At 41.7% G+C, this 17,427-nt stretch overlaps 2 protein-coding genes across 2 annotated transcripts in view; one reads left to right on the forward strand and one right to left on the reverse strand.

Moving 5' to 3' along the window:
- Positions 1–1,782: 1,782 nt before the first annotated feature.
- p4htmb (prolyl 4-hydroxylase, transmembrane b) overlaps positions 1,783–17,427 on the forward strand; it is a 31,242-nt gene continuing 15,597 nt past the window's right edge. Inside the window, exons 1-2 of the mRNA XM_007890327.2 lie at positions 1,783–2,073; positions 4,405–4,486. Of these exons, the coding sequence (XP_007888518.1) occupies positions 1,783–2,073; positions 4,405–4,486 (373 nt within the window). The remainder of the gene's footprint in view (positions 2,074–4,404; positions 4,487–17,427) is intronic.
- On the reverse strand, positions 11,181–14,027 carry LOC103176654 (secreted frizzled-related protein 5-like). Its single transcript, XM_007890326.2, has 2 exons — positions 13,810–14,027; positions 11,181–11,470 (listed from the first exon to the last, which is right to left on the reverse strand). The coding sequence occupies exons 1-2, from the start codon at positions 14,025–14,027 to the stop codon at positions 11,239–11,241; spliced, it is 450 nt and encodes a 149-aa protein (XP_007888517.2). The 3' UTR covers positions 11,181–11,238.

Below are 17,427 nucleotides of genomic sequence, written 5' to 3' on the forward strand. Positions count from 1 at the left end.
CCTGACCTCATTGTGTTTAATCTTCGTCACAAATTATCCACTGTTTTGTGCTGGATGTTTATGCAACATGAATAGTGGAACATTGTTTGTCATTTCACAGTGAGTGTAGAATTGATTCCAGATGAGATCACGGGCCATTTTTCCTTCAGGATATTAGGAAATCGAACAGCTGTTGATTGCTTGCCATAGCCATGGCAACTCACTCCATATGATTGCAGTGTCAATAGACAAAAAGAAAAGAGCTATCAGCGCTTCATCCTGATGATAATCGTCCTTGCTTTTCAGATCGGGAGGATATCTCACAGTGTTTCACAGGATTTCTACTGGAAGGTGTGTATTTTGCAGGTGAATGCAGCAGGCAATTTGGCCACAGATATATCCCACAAAACAGCCACGAAGACCAATGATTAAATTTATCTGGTGATTCGTTGGGCCAGGACGTCAAACACGAATAGCCCCTAAATAAGTGTAAGTTATCCCTGTTATTGATTGACAGACCACATGTGATTGGTAGTGTAGAGTGAGGGACAGCTCATGTAATTGACAGGCTGTACAACAAAAACAAGTTACATTTGTAAAGGGCCTTTCACGTCGGGAAGGCGTCCCAAGGCGTATAGTCGATTGACAGCTCTGATCTGAATGACAGCTCAAATGACTGACAGTCTACAGTGATTGGCAGCTCTTGCCTCAACGACGTGATAAGGCGCTATATCCAATGCAAGGATTATTATTATTACTGACAGTCTATAGTTGATTGACAGTTTATCGTTGATTGATAGGCTATAGTTGATTGACAATCTGTAGTTACTACGCAAACTCACTGCTTGTCGGCCTCCCCCACTCCTCCCTCCACAGACTGCAGATCATCCAGAACTCTGCAGCCCCCGTGCCCTCTCCCACACCGGGCTCCGTGGCCCCATCACCCCCATCCTCGCCCGACTCCAATGGCTTCCCATCGCACAGAGGATACAGTTCAAGATCCTGGTCCTCACCTTCAAAGCCGTCCACGGTCTTGCCCCTCCCCACCCGCCCCCCCCCCCCGCGCCCCCACTACCTCTGAGAGCTCCTGTCCCTGTACCACTCCCTCCGCTCAGCTTCACGTCTCCCTCCTCGCTCGCCCCGCGATCGGCGGTCGGGCCTTCCGCCACTCTGCCCCCCTCCCCCCACCCTCTGGAACCCCATCCCGCAGTCCCTCCGCCTCGCCCCCTCCCTCGCCACCTTCAGGACCCATCTCGAGACCCTCCTCTTTGATCGCGCCTTCGATCTCCCCCTCCCCCACCCCCTCCCCCACCCCCACCCCCACCCCGGGTCCGAAACTCTGACCGTCCAGCGCCTTGGGCCGTCCTCCCGACGTGAAAGGCTCTCTGGGCAAATGCAATCTTGTGGTCGTCGTCGTCGTCGTCGTTTGTTTGTTTGTTTGTTTGTTTGTTTGTTGTTGTTGTTGTGGTGGTTGTACAGTTGATTGACAGCCTGTAGATGATTGACAGCCCCGAATGACGCACAGCCAACGGTGATTGACAGCGTGACGTCACGGCGCCGCACGCCCGGCCGCTGGAGAGGCGGTCACGTCGGCGGCGGCGTGGTGACGTCAGGGGGGGGGGCGGCGCGCGCTGGCCGGAGTTCTGGCCGCGGTTTGAAAATAACGGTCTCGCGGCCCGCGAGCCAGTCCGGCCCTCCCCTCCCTCCCTCCCTCCCCCCCACCCACCCACCCCGAGCCCTCAGCCCCGTCCCCCGCTCTATGTGCCGCTGAACCCGCCGCCGAGGGCCCAGGCTCCGGCCGCCATGTCGCCGAAGGAGAGCGTGTGCTCCCGCTCCTATTTCCTGGTTGTCATGGTGTTTGTTCACGTTTACATCGTCAATGTGATCGCGCTGCTGCTCTACGTTTACTACACCGGGGAGGGGGACACCGGCACCGCGGCGGGACCGGCCTCTGCCCCGCCTCACAGAGCGACCCCCGCCGCCGCCACCGCCACTACCACCACCGGCACTGCACCGGCACCGCCCTCACCCTCACTCCCCAAACACCACAACCTCTCCCCGCTTGGCCGCCTGCAGCGACTCGAGGGCATCAAGGTGAGCGCTGGGGGGGGGTCTGGGGGCCAGGTTTGGGTTGGGGGGGGGCAGGTTGTGGGGGGGGGGGCAGGTTGTGGGGGGGTCTGGAGGCCAGGTCGGGGGGGAAATTGGGGGCCAGGTTGGGGGTGAGGGTCTGGGGGACAGGTTGGGGGGGTCAGGTGTGGGGGGGGTTGGCAACCAGATTGGGAGTGGGGGTCTGGGGGACAGGTTGGGGGGTGGGGGGGGGGGTCTGGGGGTTGGCAGGAGGGTGTCTAGGGGTTACAAGGGGGTATTTGGAAGATTGGGAGGGGGTCCTGGGGTCCAGCGGGAATGATATGTGATGGATTGAGAAATGCTGGGATGTGGAATGGGGGGGTGTGGGGGGGGTGTCACCAGAAGGAATCAGGCATAATAATAATAATTGTGGCAGCCAATTAAAAATTAATTTAAAAATTACACACAGTTATACACGGCAGTAAACCGATAAATCTGTCAGGGGTACTGCGTCCAGGAGCAGGTAATAGATGTCTGACAGAGCCGACAAACTCAGGTGGGAAGGAATCTGGAATTGAAGGAGAAATTGAAGATTTAGAGGAAGAGGGACCCAGGCATAAGCGATAGTTTGGCACTGTGAAGAATTCCCATTTTAAATGTATATTCTGTGCTTCCCATGGACTGGCGAATCGATCCAATTTTATGATGCAGATTTTGTTGTGTAAATTGATCGTTTTATATGCTGTACAGTGAATCAGTTGCATAAAGTGCGTCAACCATTGACCCCCAGGCTCACTCGGAGCAGAATTCTACCCTTTAAGAATATGGGGCAAATACCGCCTTTTGGTGCACATCCTTTTAATCTGAGTAAGTCAATGGAGAGCATTTAAAGAATTAATAATAATAATAATCCTTGCATTTGATACAGCGCTTTTCACGTTTTCTAGACATCTCAAAGCGCTTCACAGAATTTACTGTAAAAGTGAATTGACTGTATATTTGTGGGCGAAACGCGGCAGCCAATTGCATACAGCAGTGTCCCACAGACAGTCGTGGATTGAAGTGACCAATTTATTATTGTTTTTTTTTTCTTGAGAGATTATTATCAGGCGTTCGGAGGGTTTCACCCCGCCGGGAATCAAACCCAGGTCTCTCGCTTGTGAGGCGAGTGCTCTAACCACTGAACTACAGGACTTACTGCTAATGGTGGAAGCAATCATGCAATTTGTATTTTTAATGTACTAAACACATCCAGAATTAGGCATCGTAAGTTTCTTAAGAAAATACTCCTTAAGATACTCCATCAGCTTCTCCATTACTTCCTCAAGTACTTCGTTCACACTTCAAAGTGACATCATGTCAAACCAATACAAAACCGCTTACCATCAATGTGGGATATTCTATTTAAAAAGCTGAAATCAAAAGATGTCACCTTTGTCAAAATAGACAATACACTCTTAGCTGCATACCACAATTCATTTAAAGAAATAAAAATAAATGGAAATTAGAACAGCAAAAAGAAGATATAAACTACAGGAATATTAAGATACTTTCAAAGTTTGTCCTCTTATAGTCATCTAAATTAGGGTCTGGATTTCACGGAGCAGAATGTTAAGAGTCAAAGTAGTTTGAGGTTAGACAGAATGTAAAGATGATCAATTACTGGATTTAAAATAAAATTGAATTAAAACTTTACTTGCTTTTACACTGTATCATCTGGGCCAGCAGTTGTAATCCTCATGACCGAGTAAAGTTAATGGGTTTGGAATCGGCTGCTTTCAAACATAAGAACGTAGGAATTTGCTAGGTGAAAGATGACCAAGATCTACCCAGTTTGCCTTCCTAACAGGCGCGAGACATTTTGTGTCCTAATCTGTTTCCCAAGATATTATTTTCTAGCAGAAATCTATCTAATTTGTTCTTGAAACAAACATTTTCTGCTTCCACCATCTCCCTAGGGAGCCAGTTCCGTAGGTTTACTGCTCGCTCACTGAAGTAGTGTTTCCGCAGATTTGTTTTGAATTTATGGCCTTGAACTGCAGTCGGTGTCCTATAGGTTCTGCTGTTCAATACAAAATAGAGCTACACCTTAGCACAAACACTACTTTGGGAAGAAACTCTGTTCCTATTAGTAGTAGTATTATAATCTCGGCTGTAACATTATCAGAAGGTCTAAGGTTGAATCAACCCGAACTGCTTTGGTATAACACTCAATGAAACCCTATAGAGGGACATCAGCGAAGGTTGATTTTCCATCCTGGTTTAACTGCACTGTGAATAATGCATTGTTTTTTTTTAAAAAAGGTACTTTTTAAAAAAAAGAACAGCCATAAAAAGTAAATTTTGAATTCTTTGCAGGTTGGCCATGTACAAAGGTTGGACCTATTACCTAACAAGGTACATTACATGAAAACACTGAGCATGAAGCCACTTCTGTTTGGTAAGATATGGTGCTTTTGTTTTTCTTTAGGAATTTTAGATCAAGAATACAAACTGTCAAGTGTCAGTGTTGGAGCCTTAAAGCTCTATTCCTTGAAGGCAGCTATTTTAGGGGACCCGGGGCCAAAAGAGAAGCAGTGTGATGTTCCCACGTAGTGCTATGTACTTGCTTAGGTGATCTCTTCAGGTCGGTGAATGTTTGTTATGTCAATGTAAAGTGGTCAAGGTAAAGTGAAGAGAAGGGGAGCATGGAATAAGTCAATTTGAACAAAAAATGTTTCTATGCAAAAGTATACTGATCCTGCACATACAAATAAGATGAACATCTTGTATGTGTGTATATATATATATAGAATTTTGATTTTTTTGTAACCTTTAGGTGTTTTTTCTGATACCTTTTCATACATGGTTGATTTTAAAGAGAATATTTTGGTTGGTCAGCCAGCAGTTAAAATGTCCGCATAATTCTTCTTGGAATTTAAAATAACTTCAAGTTTCTAACTGTCCGAACATCAGGTGTTCCCCTTTCTCTCTTATGTTTGGCTCAGAAGATTCAAGGCCCCTAGGGAATTAACCTCATAGTCAAGGCTGACACGAACGCAGCCCTGGGGTAACCCTTCATTGACAAGTGTTGTGGTTCACATCATGAGAACTTAAAACTGAAGTCCCATCTGCCCATTTGGGTAGACATTACAGATAATGTGATATGATTCAAAAAGAGATGTAAATTTCTCCCAGTGTTCAGGCTAACAATCCTCCAGATTAATTCACCATTCACTCATTGTCTATTTTCATTGTAAATGGCTCATGTATGCTCTTACACTTGCCAGTAATTGTACAAAACTTTGGGTTTTAATATGATAAAGTGCTAGAAAAATCCTTTTTACAACTATTGTGTGGGGATGTATTAAACAAATGTAGAGATTTCAATAAATAAACAAGTCATTTCAGAGCGGTACAAGGCTTACTAGTTAACACATTTGAATCGTAAATTCTTGAATTTGTGAATGCAATAGGTTTAGGGAGAGGAGAGAGAACATTCTTAGTGTTTTTGTCAAAATAAAGAGACCCAACACTTGAATCACAATACACAATATATTTTGCCCACAAAAGATAGTCAATTCTCATTACAGTATATTCTGTGAAGCGCTTTGAGACATCTCGAAGACTCGATAAGATGCTATATCAAATGCAAGGAATATTAATATTACTATTACTGCACTGGGATATTAATCAAGTCTATGTTCCAAGGTTATTTTATTTCAGTTTTCTCCTCTTGTCCTCTCCTGAAGACATTGTAGCCAGGCTACAGTTCTACAGCAAATATCCAGTACCTCACACAAGTGGAAATTCATCATTCTGATTGCTGTGTACTATAATAACTTGTGTTGGAAAGTGTATGCTTGTGGAAATCAGGTGAGGATTGGCAGCACTCACTATCCACACATAAATAAAGGTCACTTGGGTGAGGTATCAGAGAGCTGCCAGCAAGACTAAAAAAAAGTGAATTGATGGAATTACACTATTGTGAAAAAGTATGCATAGCATCTTAAACATGGAAACAAACTGATATAGAGAACTTTAAATTAAAATACCATTACATTTCTGATTAACTATAAAACACATTTCTTGGAATCTGTTTATTGCCTTGGATAGGTAGGACACGACCCCAGTACTAAAATACAAGATGTATATCATAACCATTTGATCTGTATTACAAATTACGTCTCTAATACAAGTTGCAGAAATTGTTCAATCAAATAACCAGTGCTCCCATTCCTTGGTAGGCTGCAGTATGTTTTGGGATTGAATTACAGATACAAGCAAGGGTTTTGCCTGCAAGTTATGAAATAGACTGCAGAGATTCTCTGAAAAAAAGGATACAACTTCTGACTTACTCTGAGACTTTTGACACCTATTTTGATGTGACATTTCTGCACTCTGCTTAGTTTAGGATTTGTGGAGTGAGACTGAGTAAAGAACAACTTGCATTTATGGTGCCCTTCATGTAGAGTCATGTCTGAGTGCTTAAAGAATGGAAGGGAAAGTGAGCAAAATAGCAAGGAAAGAAATAGCAAAGAATTCAAATGAAGAGGCAAGCAGAAAAAAATCAAGGAGACTGAGAGAAAGAGGCAGGCTACTAAGCAGTAAATTCTGAAGATAGTATTTCAACTTTACATTTAAAAACATTCCTGTACGCACATGTGTGGAAACATGCATTATTCTGTGTGTTGACATGCTGGAAACCCAGAATGAAAATTCAGGGACAAAGTGTGTCACACTGATGGTCGAAATCTGGATATGAGAGCACTGTTTATACATGGCAAATTAGCCATTATGTCGATGTTGAGGCCCATTCACTGGAAGAAGTGTTCTACAACTTTTGACTTGAACTTCTAATAGGGAATCTTTTACCCCTGCCCACAGTCAAAATATAATTGAGGTTCTACTAGAATATGAAAACAGAATTGCCAAGTATGTTAAAGAAACTGGGGGATCGCTCTTAGGGTAGGGTTTCAAAACATTGTTTTTCTGGCAGTCTGGGACCAGAATTACTTACGAAACAAAATCTAATGGTTCTAATTTCAAATTCATTGATATTGATACAAAGGAAATGCTGAGTTTGTTTACAACTATTTGACAGCAATTTTTCCATTATCTTAACTGATTTCAAATATCATTTCCTCTTATTTCTCCTGTGGTTTCAAATTCTTTTTGTTTCTCCTTAATTAGTCCTGAACCAGGGCTGGTTCTCTGTAATTGTCAAAGTTAATCATGTTGACCAGCAGCGATTGATTTGTTGAAAACAGAATAACATTTTTTTAAAGTATCTATGGATTGAGAATTCTTTACCTGTTCGGGCGCGGTTTTATATCTATTATTTATTTTGTTCCGGTGTGTCACTTTATACAAACACACATTCTGGTAATTTTTGTATCTGTTCCAGTGCTGTAGTTTGGGAAAATCGTATTAACAGGGATAAATTGGTGAGATTTCCAATTCTGCGGCTCCACCTGGGGAAAGTTCTACATTTGTACTTTACTTCTTTCAGAACCAGTTGCTGGCGATGTTTGTTAAGTTTGCTTGTAAATCAGGAACAATATTTCTTATGGGCTGGGCCAATAAAAAAGTGCAGAAATATTTGCCCAAAATTGCGGAGCACTTTGAATTCTGCGGACAAGTTTGCTGGCTTTTGAGGTTTGATTGGTGCTATTGCGGACACATTTTGCTGCTAACCTTCATTTTTTTCTCTAAACATGAAGAAATGACACATTAGATTGTTATATAAAAAATATTAATTCCTTCTTTAACAAAAACAGGGTGGCCTTTTTGGTGGGGGAGTGGGGGAGGGACAACAATGAGGCTACAGGGGCTCTTAGGGCCCAGCACCACACACAGACCCAGAGAGAGAAAGAGACACACACACAGGGACACACATTCTCAGAGAGAGAGACGCACACTCACACAGACACTCACAAACAGAGAAAGATATACACACACACACACACACACACACACACAGACACTCACAAACAGAGAAAGATATACACACACACAGACACTCACAAATGCATACAGAAAGATATACACACAGACAATCATACACACTCTCACACTTTCTCTCTCTCTCACACACACACACACACACACACACAAACACACAGGGGAACACACAGACAGTCACAACAGCGGGACCCCGAGTGAAGCCCATTTACCGCTTGCGCCGCACCGTGGATGCGCTTCCGGAACTGCCCCACCCACAGTGACATCAGGTAAACAGCTGGGAGGCCCGCGGGCCAGAGACTACATTGAGAGCGGGAGAGGGTATTTGTAGCGGATTCTGCAGAAGAAGCGCAGCCGCAGTTTTCTATTGGCGAGCTTATGGGAAAGGCATGCACACTCCGGGGGTCCCCACGCCTTGACTCTTGCCAACCTGCGCCTAATACTTTCCAAGATTAGGTAAGCAGGATGCCGCCCTCCAGGGAGGGACGTGCCATTTCAGCAATCTATCTCTGGAATTCCCATGTGTAGGTGGGATGCAAGAAATTCTCAGTTTGGTTTGGATACTCTTAAGCACGGGAATGGGTTTCGGTAAGTGTCAGATACCTGGCTGAACCCCAAAAAATGGAGAAGGCTGTTTCATGCAAGGTGGCGAACAGTAGTGGCATTGAGATCCAGTTGACTAGTTAGATTTTATATTTGTTTATTTACAGTGAACTTTCTTTTGAGCTGCCTCGAGCTCCCTATAAAACTATGTACAAGAAGATCCCATTGTGGAAATTTATGTAGTCATCACTGGCTTAAACAAATGTGCTATTAATCCTCTGCTCTAGCCCTATAGATCTCTTGCAAGTTTAACAGGTTTTTTTTTGCTGGTGCAGGGAAGGATCAATAAGCTGAAATTTTCAGTCAAATTCACATAAGTTTTAAAAATTCACTACCTTGTTTTTCCTTTCAGCGATTAGTTCATATTCGTGGAGATTGCTTTTTGACTTCCAAACTCCTAATTTGAATTTGGAAACTGGCACAGATGCCAGCACTGAGAAGGATAAAGTACTTTAAGGGATTTTTTTTTACATTTGCACAATAGATTATATATAATTTGTTTCTTTATCTTACACTCGGCACCTATGGTATTTCCATTTTCTAACGGCAAGCATCAAGTTTTTGTCGCGCCTTTGCCACAAGTACGCTTTGTTCACCACAACTCTGCCATTGTGGACTTGGCCTACAATTACGTAAGTCCCTGCACGGTTGCCCCGGGTCATGTTCTGGACACACGTGGCGTCCAGGTCGAGCCAGCTCTGAAGCTTGGGTTGGATGTCCGGCTTGAGGAGTGGACCATGCTTGAAGACCTCTAACCTGCTGTCCATCTCGAATCCCGAGATTATGGATGAACTTGTGTTTTTCTTTGAGATTCTGATTTTGGCAGCTGTAGAGAAGCGGAATAACATTTTAAGTGAGTTTGCATTTCCGAACCTTTTTTTGCCCACACGTCAAACATTCCTGCCAACATGATGACATAATATAACCTTCTTCCTACAGTGTAGAGAAACTATTCGTATAATGTCAGTAGTTAACTTATTGTTAATAATAATCTTTGCAGTTGAGATAGCACCTTTGACGTCAAGAGGCATCTCAAAGCGATTCACAGGATATATTGTAAAGTGTAGCGACTGTATATTTTGTATCAAACATGGCAGCCAATTTGCACACAGCAATATCCCAGAAACAATCATTAAGTGAAAAACAATTTTATCTGGGGGATTGTTTACCAGTACACAGGGAGAATCTCCCTTCTCTTTTCAAATAGTGCCATGGGATCCAAAATTCAGCACCTCCAACAACGCTGCACATTCTCAGCACTGCATTAGTGTGTCAGCCCCAACTGTATGAGTATGAAATGGACATTTTCTGTCTATGGTTGAGAAACAGTCCTTACACTTGAGAGCAATTATTTGAGATGGTTTGACATTGTAAGGCACTGCTGCTCCATTTACTGTGTGTATCTTACCAAAATCATTGGTACAAAACGTGTTGAGTATTTCTTTCGATGAAGTGGTTTCTTCCAGTTCACAGTCTCGACAGCTTGCTTGAGGCAACCCTGTGTTTTGAATGGAAACGTATATCTATTATTTGCAGGTTGGACACATGGCATGTGTTACAATGGTCTGAATGGAAGCATACCATTCAACCTTATCACTTGGGCCAACAGAAAAGTGCAGCTGCACTTTTTACGCTGAATCCGCTACAAGCACCCTCCTTCGTTACAAACAAACCCTCTACTGCAGTTGATGGACTAATCGGAAGCGCTAGAGTGGAGAGCCTCATCTGAAATCACAACTACTTAAATTTTCATTGAATTTTCTCTGATTTTTATTTTAGGTGTTGTACCATTTCTATCTCGCACCACACTTTGTGTAAATCTACAGTGGTAGCATTTCTGAGAACTTGCACTTTTTAAGAAGGCTTTGAGTATAGATTAGCCTTTTGGGGAGAAAGTTTATTTTAAAAAAAGGAACAATGAGAATACTTGTAGCCAACAGCCACTACTATTTATAGTATCTCTTGTAATGAGATAAAGGCACTGTAGCGTACTGTGATTAGACTTTTTAATAACTTGAAGGGGAGGGACTATTATAACTGAGCCTTATTCTGTTGTTACTTAATATACGTCCTTCTAACTTTACAGGAATTAATTGGAGAGTGATCAGAAGTAGAAACTCTTTGGAACCTTAGGTTATTTATAACTTTAAGAGGCAAAATAAATTGGGATGTTTAAAAGGCAGATGGGTCGATACTTGAAGGGGAAGTAAAGCTATTATTACAAGTATTGAGGAAAATATGGGAAAATCAGATTAAAAGATGTACCATTATCTTATAGCCTGACAGAAAAGGCTTGTGGGCTGAATGATTTTCTTCAGTTGCTGCAGAGTAACCCTGTTGTATTATTTGGGTTCAATATCTCAGCAAAATAGAAAGTGAATAAATGGACAATATCTGGGACATTGGGTTGCCTCTGAAATCACATTTGCAGTATGTAAGCACTGCTAATGTCACGCTTCACACGTATTCTTAAATGTAAAGGATTCCCTTTGCCATTCTAACTGAGGTTAGTTAACTCGGATACAAACCAACTAGGATTTTCTTGGTCTTTAGATCTCAGCAGCATATTTGCACATGGAGTCAGTGTGGTGGTGCTCCTTTAAATTCAACAAATGATTTGCCAACTGGACAGAATTAGTTTGAAAGTTAGAATTCGTAAAATACTGACGCCTGGATATGAAATCTAGGGTTAAAATTAAACCACTTACTCCTACTGTGTGATGTTGACTTATTGCCGATGAAGGAGATGCACAAGCCGTGGTCAGCAGGAAATTTGTTGCAGTTGAGTATTTCAGGCCACGGGTAGCCGTAGCAAGCCATGATCGGGGCACAGCTATTCCTTACTGCCTCACAGAGGCTGCGACAAGGATATATAAACCTGAACAGAGGCAAAATCCAAGATTAAGTATCTCTCTGTTATTTGTGATAAATGCATTTTATTCCTCCTTACCGCATACACCTGATTTTAGCTGTGAAACTGCAGCTGATTTATCTATGGTTTGTGATTTATTAGATACAGCAACTTGCATTGCATTTAAATCGTGCCCTTCATGTAAAATAATGATGCCCCTACATAAGGTTTCTGTATAATCAGATGTAGATGATGCAATAAATTGTTATTGCGTTATTGCATTGCATAAGATTTTCAGTGATTATTTCCAATTAATATCTTTTTCAGTTATTTATTTCGTTGTTGGCTGATTTGGGTGGATATAAACAGACAACTGCCCCCATTTCAAAATAAAGTGGAATTTTCTCCTGGATATCTTAGTTTCTAATTCTACATCATCCAAATTCACCCCCAAATTGAAATGAATTGGCTTTTGATTATTGTTTGCCCACAAATACGGAATCACTCTACTTCACAGTAAAGCCTGTGAAGTGCTTTGGGATTTCCTCCTGACGTGAAAGGCACAATACCAAATGCAAATATTATTATTGTTTGTAGGATATTGCTTGTGCAAATAAGCTTCCATGTTTGCTTCCATATTAATTTGCCTCATTCTGTAAAACACTTTGAGACATTTTGAGCCACTATGCCTTGACCCTCTGGAACTCATTGCCTCAAACCCTCTGCCTCGCCCCCCCCCCTCTTTCTGCATCTTCAGATCGCACCTGAAGACTTTCATCTTCAACCATGCCTCCGGTCATCTCCCCTTTCTCCCTCTTAAAAAAAAAATGAAAATTTGGTCATTCATTCCACAATTGTTTGTGGGACATTGCTGTGTGCAATTTTCTGCCACGTTTTGCCCACAAAATATACAGTGAATTCATTTTAAAGTATATTCTGTGAAGCGCACAACGACGTGATAAGGCGTGTGTATCAAATGTACACAAATGTATTGAATGTCAGTATTATTATTATTGGTTGACTGATTAAAGAATTCTAAAGTAAGGTTAGTGTTGGAACAATGGGGACAGTTCTGTGAACAAAACAAGGAAGGGAACCAGTGTTTCTGCTCCTAATTGTCATTCACCACGTCCTGTGTCGGATAGGGAGCACCAGAGTAGCAGCAATTACAATGGAAGGTGGAGTAAATTGAGTTACTGGAACACAATTGGATAGCATTTGCTTGTAAAATCAATGAGATGTAAGTGAAGGGTGGAGAGCGTCAGTGGAATTAAGCGGGGAAAGTTGAATAGTAAAGAGGTGCGAAGGACGAATGCTCTGCTGTTTTTTTGCTTGATTACATTGGGGTTCAAGGTGTTTCAATATACTAAACTTTCCCCCGGGAGATGGAGAGAGAATGTGGGTGTGATAGAATTGAATTCCAATGATTTGGAGAAGACTTTTTCTGCTTTCGTCTTTCTTTTTGTGACTAAAATAGCTAAATACTTCTACTATCTTTTTATAGAGTTTATGCTCTCGATTTGTATGCTTAGATCTTGAAAACCTAATATTTCCATTATAATCAGTCCTGGGCAGTTTCAAACCATCAGGCCAACCAGGTAGCGATGTCAGTAATACTCACATAAGTCTTAACTTTATGAATTGTATAATCGCCTAAGTCGTACATGCACCCGAGTCCCATTCAGTTTCCTGTCAAAATTACATAGATTGCTTTGCACTAGTTGTATTTATCATCTCCTAACTGAGAAATGTAGTCTTGCCGTATCACTGCATTGAATTACACATGCGCAGGGTAGATTATTGATTAAATTGGATTTTGTACGACTTGTACAGTTTGCCTGTAACTCTGACTTTGATTTGTCATATAAAATGTTATGGTCCCGACTGTTACGACTTGCGTGGGTTTTACTGTATTAACAGATCTATTAAACGTGTAGGATTTCTCAGCAGCTCTGGTTGTACTTGTATTTAGTCGAATCTGAATTTCATCAAACTGGTTCATTTTTACTACTCTGAGCCTATGGTTAAAACTCAAGGAAAGTGAATCAGTCGTGGAAACGAAACAAACAGCAAACAAATGTGTACATTTCACACTTCTGGGGGTTCACTTTCATACATTCATTCCCATTTCGATGTCTTTTTTAAGAGGCATTAAAGCTCAAACACTTTTGCCCTGAAAATATACAGTCAATTCATTTCACAATATATTCTGTGAAGCTCTTTGGGACGTCTCAACGACTTAGTAGGACGCTATGGCAAATGCAAGGATTATTATTATTATTTGGGGTTAAATACAAGCTGCAACCAATACATAACCATTCAAAATCAGATTCGAGAGAGAGAGAGAGAGAGAGAGGGTGTCTTACCTGTCCAAGCAGATGGGAGCAAAAAGGGAGCAAAGGAAGATCCTGGCGTCTGGGTGGCATTCCCTGGCCAACAAAGGCAGCCAACTGGAGGACTGCTGCATCACCTCAGCCAGGGTTTGGTGCTCCAGCAAGTTGGGGATCCGCATCTCCACATAGCCAATGTCGTGGCACAAGGCCATGGCCTTGGGAATGGGCAGACACCTGGTGGAGCTGCCCATCTTCACAGACATCCCCCGACAGGCGCAGGGCAGCAGGTACACCATAATAAACACTGAGATCCCGAGTTTGGCGTTAATGGCACTTCCAGTTGTTTCGAAGCTCATTTTTACTCTTTGTGCTACAAGTGGCCCCAATGGCTCACTTGCTGTCTCTCACTATTGCGCCCCAATGATCAGGGCAGTGGCCAGTTTGACTGACGATTTATAGGAGGTCAGGGCTCTGCTAATCCCCTCTCATTCGGTCGCTGCTCTGTGCAGTCTGTGGGGTAAAGGACAATGCTGGTGTTTTGTTTGAGAAGTGCTCTGATTGCTCAGCGTTTACAGGGCCCGAAGCTGTGCCAGCAGGTGCTGGGGGGTGGGTTGGCTGCGATGTGTGTCATCAGAATTATCCCATCGCTTCACTCCCCAGACGGCACTGTTGGAGACTTCTTTCTGTTTTACAGCGCTCCCACTCGCTGCTCAGTAATTGTCCAGCGATAAAATACTCCAGTACAGATCATTGCATCTCTTTTCGGGCTGGGGGGAGGAGGAGAGAGAGAAATCGAAGACTTCCCGATCTCATTAGCTCAGACACATTAAGACTTGTTTGTTTAAGGCAGTGAACCTTATGCAAATACTGTTGGGACATTAAAGCAGCGTTGAAATTGCTGTAATCACATTTACAAGGATTTAATGCACAGGCATTTCTTCCAGATGTTAATGTCCCTTTCTGTTTACCATCTTTCCTAGGAATCTGTGTGACTTGTAACTAAATACTGTGCTGTGGTTCCTTGTATCAATATTTTGGAAAGATGGGCATTCAGTCATCTAGTGTTTGGTTAGTTTATTTGCTAACACCGGTTTAATTTAATGTATATGGTGATTATTAATACCCAATCGAGTAGTTTACACTGCTTCTTAACGTTAAGATTTCCATTTCACTTTGAGGAGATGATGCTTGGAGCCATACAAGTGGGTTTCTGGTGTAGTCATCCTGCTTTAAACAGCCAACTGCGGGGCTGGGAAGTCAAGTGAAACGTTTATTTCTGAACCCGAAGAAATCAACATTTTTTACGAGCGCCACCAAAATAAAACTTTTAGAGAAACAGAGCAGTCGTTCGCACAATCATTTTGGCTATATTGTCGCTGTATTTGGAGGAAACCCATTATGTATAATGAGCCACATTGCCCGTTGCTCACTTTCAGCATTCGAGGGGGAAGTTATATTCCGTGCTTCTTGTTAATGGGAATTTCCTCATTTGCTCTTCAATAAAGGTGTGGGTTTTTCGCCAAATACACTTCACTTTTTCTACATTTGCAAATAGTTTTTTTTAACTTCGAAAAAAAGCTGTAGATCGATCAGTGTGATTTTGCGCCGAGCCTGTGTGTGTGTGTGTGTTGGTTTAATTTGAACTTATTGATTTCTGTCTGGTTCGGAAATTGCAAAACGAATTTCTTTTGCAGCCCAAATCATGTCCAGTTTTTTAAGCTCTCAAAAGGTACATTTGTAGCGTCTCCCGGAGTTTGGGGCACAGAAAAACCATTCAGATTGCAGCAATTCCTAGTTCGAAAAACGTTCAGAAAAAGAGATAAAAAGCAGTGAGATTGAAATGACAGGGTTCAAAAAACTATAGCCTTGAAACAAAAAAAAATGCTCTTTCCTGTACCAGATGAACGTGGAATCTGGTTCGAGATGAACAACTAAATGAAGAGGATTGAAATAGTAAATAAATGAAATGAAATGAACAGACTGTGGACGTAAAAAGCCCATTTACTTGGTGGCTGAAACAGCTCTTACAGTTGCGTGACAGAGACAACATGAAGTACACTTGCGCTTTGTGGAAACAGTGAGGTTTTTCCGGAAAAGAGTGCAATTTTGGAACGAAAAGTTCCCAGTGCCATGCTCCTTAGTCATCCTAATGTTTTTGGACCACAGTAATTGCCAGACTCCTCTCCCTCCTGCGGTTACCGATCCCCAAACAATAGACCCTCCCCCAAATATTCCGGAATGAATTTTCCGATTAAATGATTGAGAAAGTTTAAATTTCCGCTTTCCATTAAAAAAAAATGAATGGAGACTTACAATTGAGCATCGTTGGCATCATGCGGTTTTAAAGGATCTGGCCCCAAGTCAGCATTTCCTGCATTAATGTAACTCTCGTGTCATTTGAGAGTATTGTTGTTTAACTAACCGTGTTAACTTTATGAATGATAGTGTTCTAATGTCGTGGAAAGAATCTCATCATTAAATGATATAAACAGCATTTAATGATGCGGATTGTTTGAAAGCTGCAAACCCGGTTTGGACTTCGAATTGAATAACACTCCCCCCCCCACCATTCCACTGCTGTACTGTACAGTTCCTAATAAATATAAGGAATTTAAAAGAGAATATCAATAATCAATGGTAACTTTAGTAAATCCATTAAGCTCTCACAGAAACTGATGTTGACCTTACTGGATAAATGGTAGACTGTTAGATGTATATTAATAATAATACTTGCATTTTATGTAGCACCTTATCATTGTCTTTGAGACGTCTCAAAGCACTTCACAGAATATACTGTAAAGTGAATTGACTGTATATTTTGTGGAAGAAACGCGTAGATGAGTGGTCAAATTATTATTATTCATTTATTAATTTTTGAAGGGATTGTTACCCCAGAAAGCGATGCACCAATTGACTTTTAACAACTGGGTTCCTACTTTCTACTTACTGCTAGGTAGGCAGAGGCATGTGGAGTAAGGAAAATTGTCTAAAGATTTTGCCATGCCCAGGAACCAGACCTGGGTCCTCTCGCTTGCGAGGCGAGTGCTCTAACCACTACACTACAGGATTACATTAATCTCTAAGATATAAAGGTTTGAAATATAATTTTGAGACATACAATGTAATTACTGGGCAAATGGTTCAGATTGGGTTTTTGTTTTACTATATATTTAAGAGTTTAAAACATTTCAGCACCTTACAATCTTTTGCCCACATTTCTTATTCTTCATTGTTATAAATTCATTGTCCAGTTTTAAGAAACTTGACATTCTAGCATTTTAAGACAAAATTGTTTTATAGGCTAAAATCAAGTTGCATTTTGGGCCAAATATAGATCGTAATATACATGCAGAAAAAGGGAGAATTCCATATAATTCAAAACTTTTATCTCTGAATCTCGAACTTCTCTTGAGTTGCTGCAATGTTTATAAATAATCTTTTTCATTTAAAAGAAAAACATAGTATTCTTACTCAAATGTGTATAAGGGGAGAGAGGAGGAAGAGAACAGTAAGTTGTTATAAAATGCTTAGGACATGTTTCTGGGTTGAAATATTAATGACTTCATTCCTCTTTTCAATCTTAAGATTGTGATAATCCTTGCATTTGATATTGCGTCTTAGCACATTGTTGTGACATCTCAAAGCACTTCA

The sequence above is a fragment of the Callorhinchus milii genome, unplaced genomic scaffold (genome assembly GCF_018977255.1).
Source record: "Callorhinchus milii isolate IMCB2004 unplaced genomic scaffold, IMCB_Cmil_1.0 Scaffold12, whole genome shotgun sequence".
NCBI lineage: Eukaryota > Metazoa > Chordata > Chondrichthyes > Chimaeriformes > Callorhinchidae > Callorhinchus > Callorhinchus milii.

Excerpts from the sequence above, each read along its gene's own strand:
- LOC103176654 (XM_007890326.2), bottom strand. The coding sequence starts at position 14,027 with ATGGGCAGCTCCACCAGGTGTCTGCCCATTCCCAAGGCCATGGCCTTG. Across the intron at positions 11,471-13,809 it reads GCTCCCATCTGCTTGGACAG|GTTTATATATCCTTGTCGCA; the intron begins GTAAGACACCCT and ends GCCTCTGTTCAG.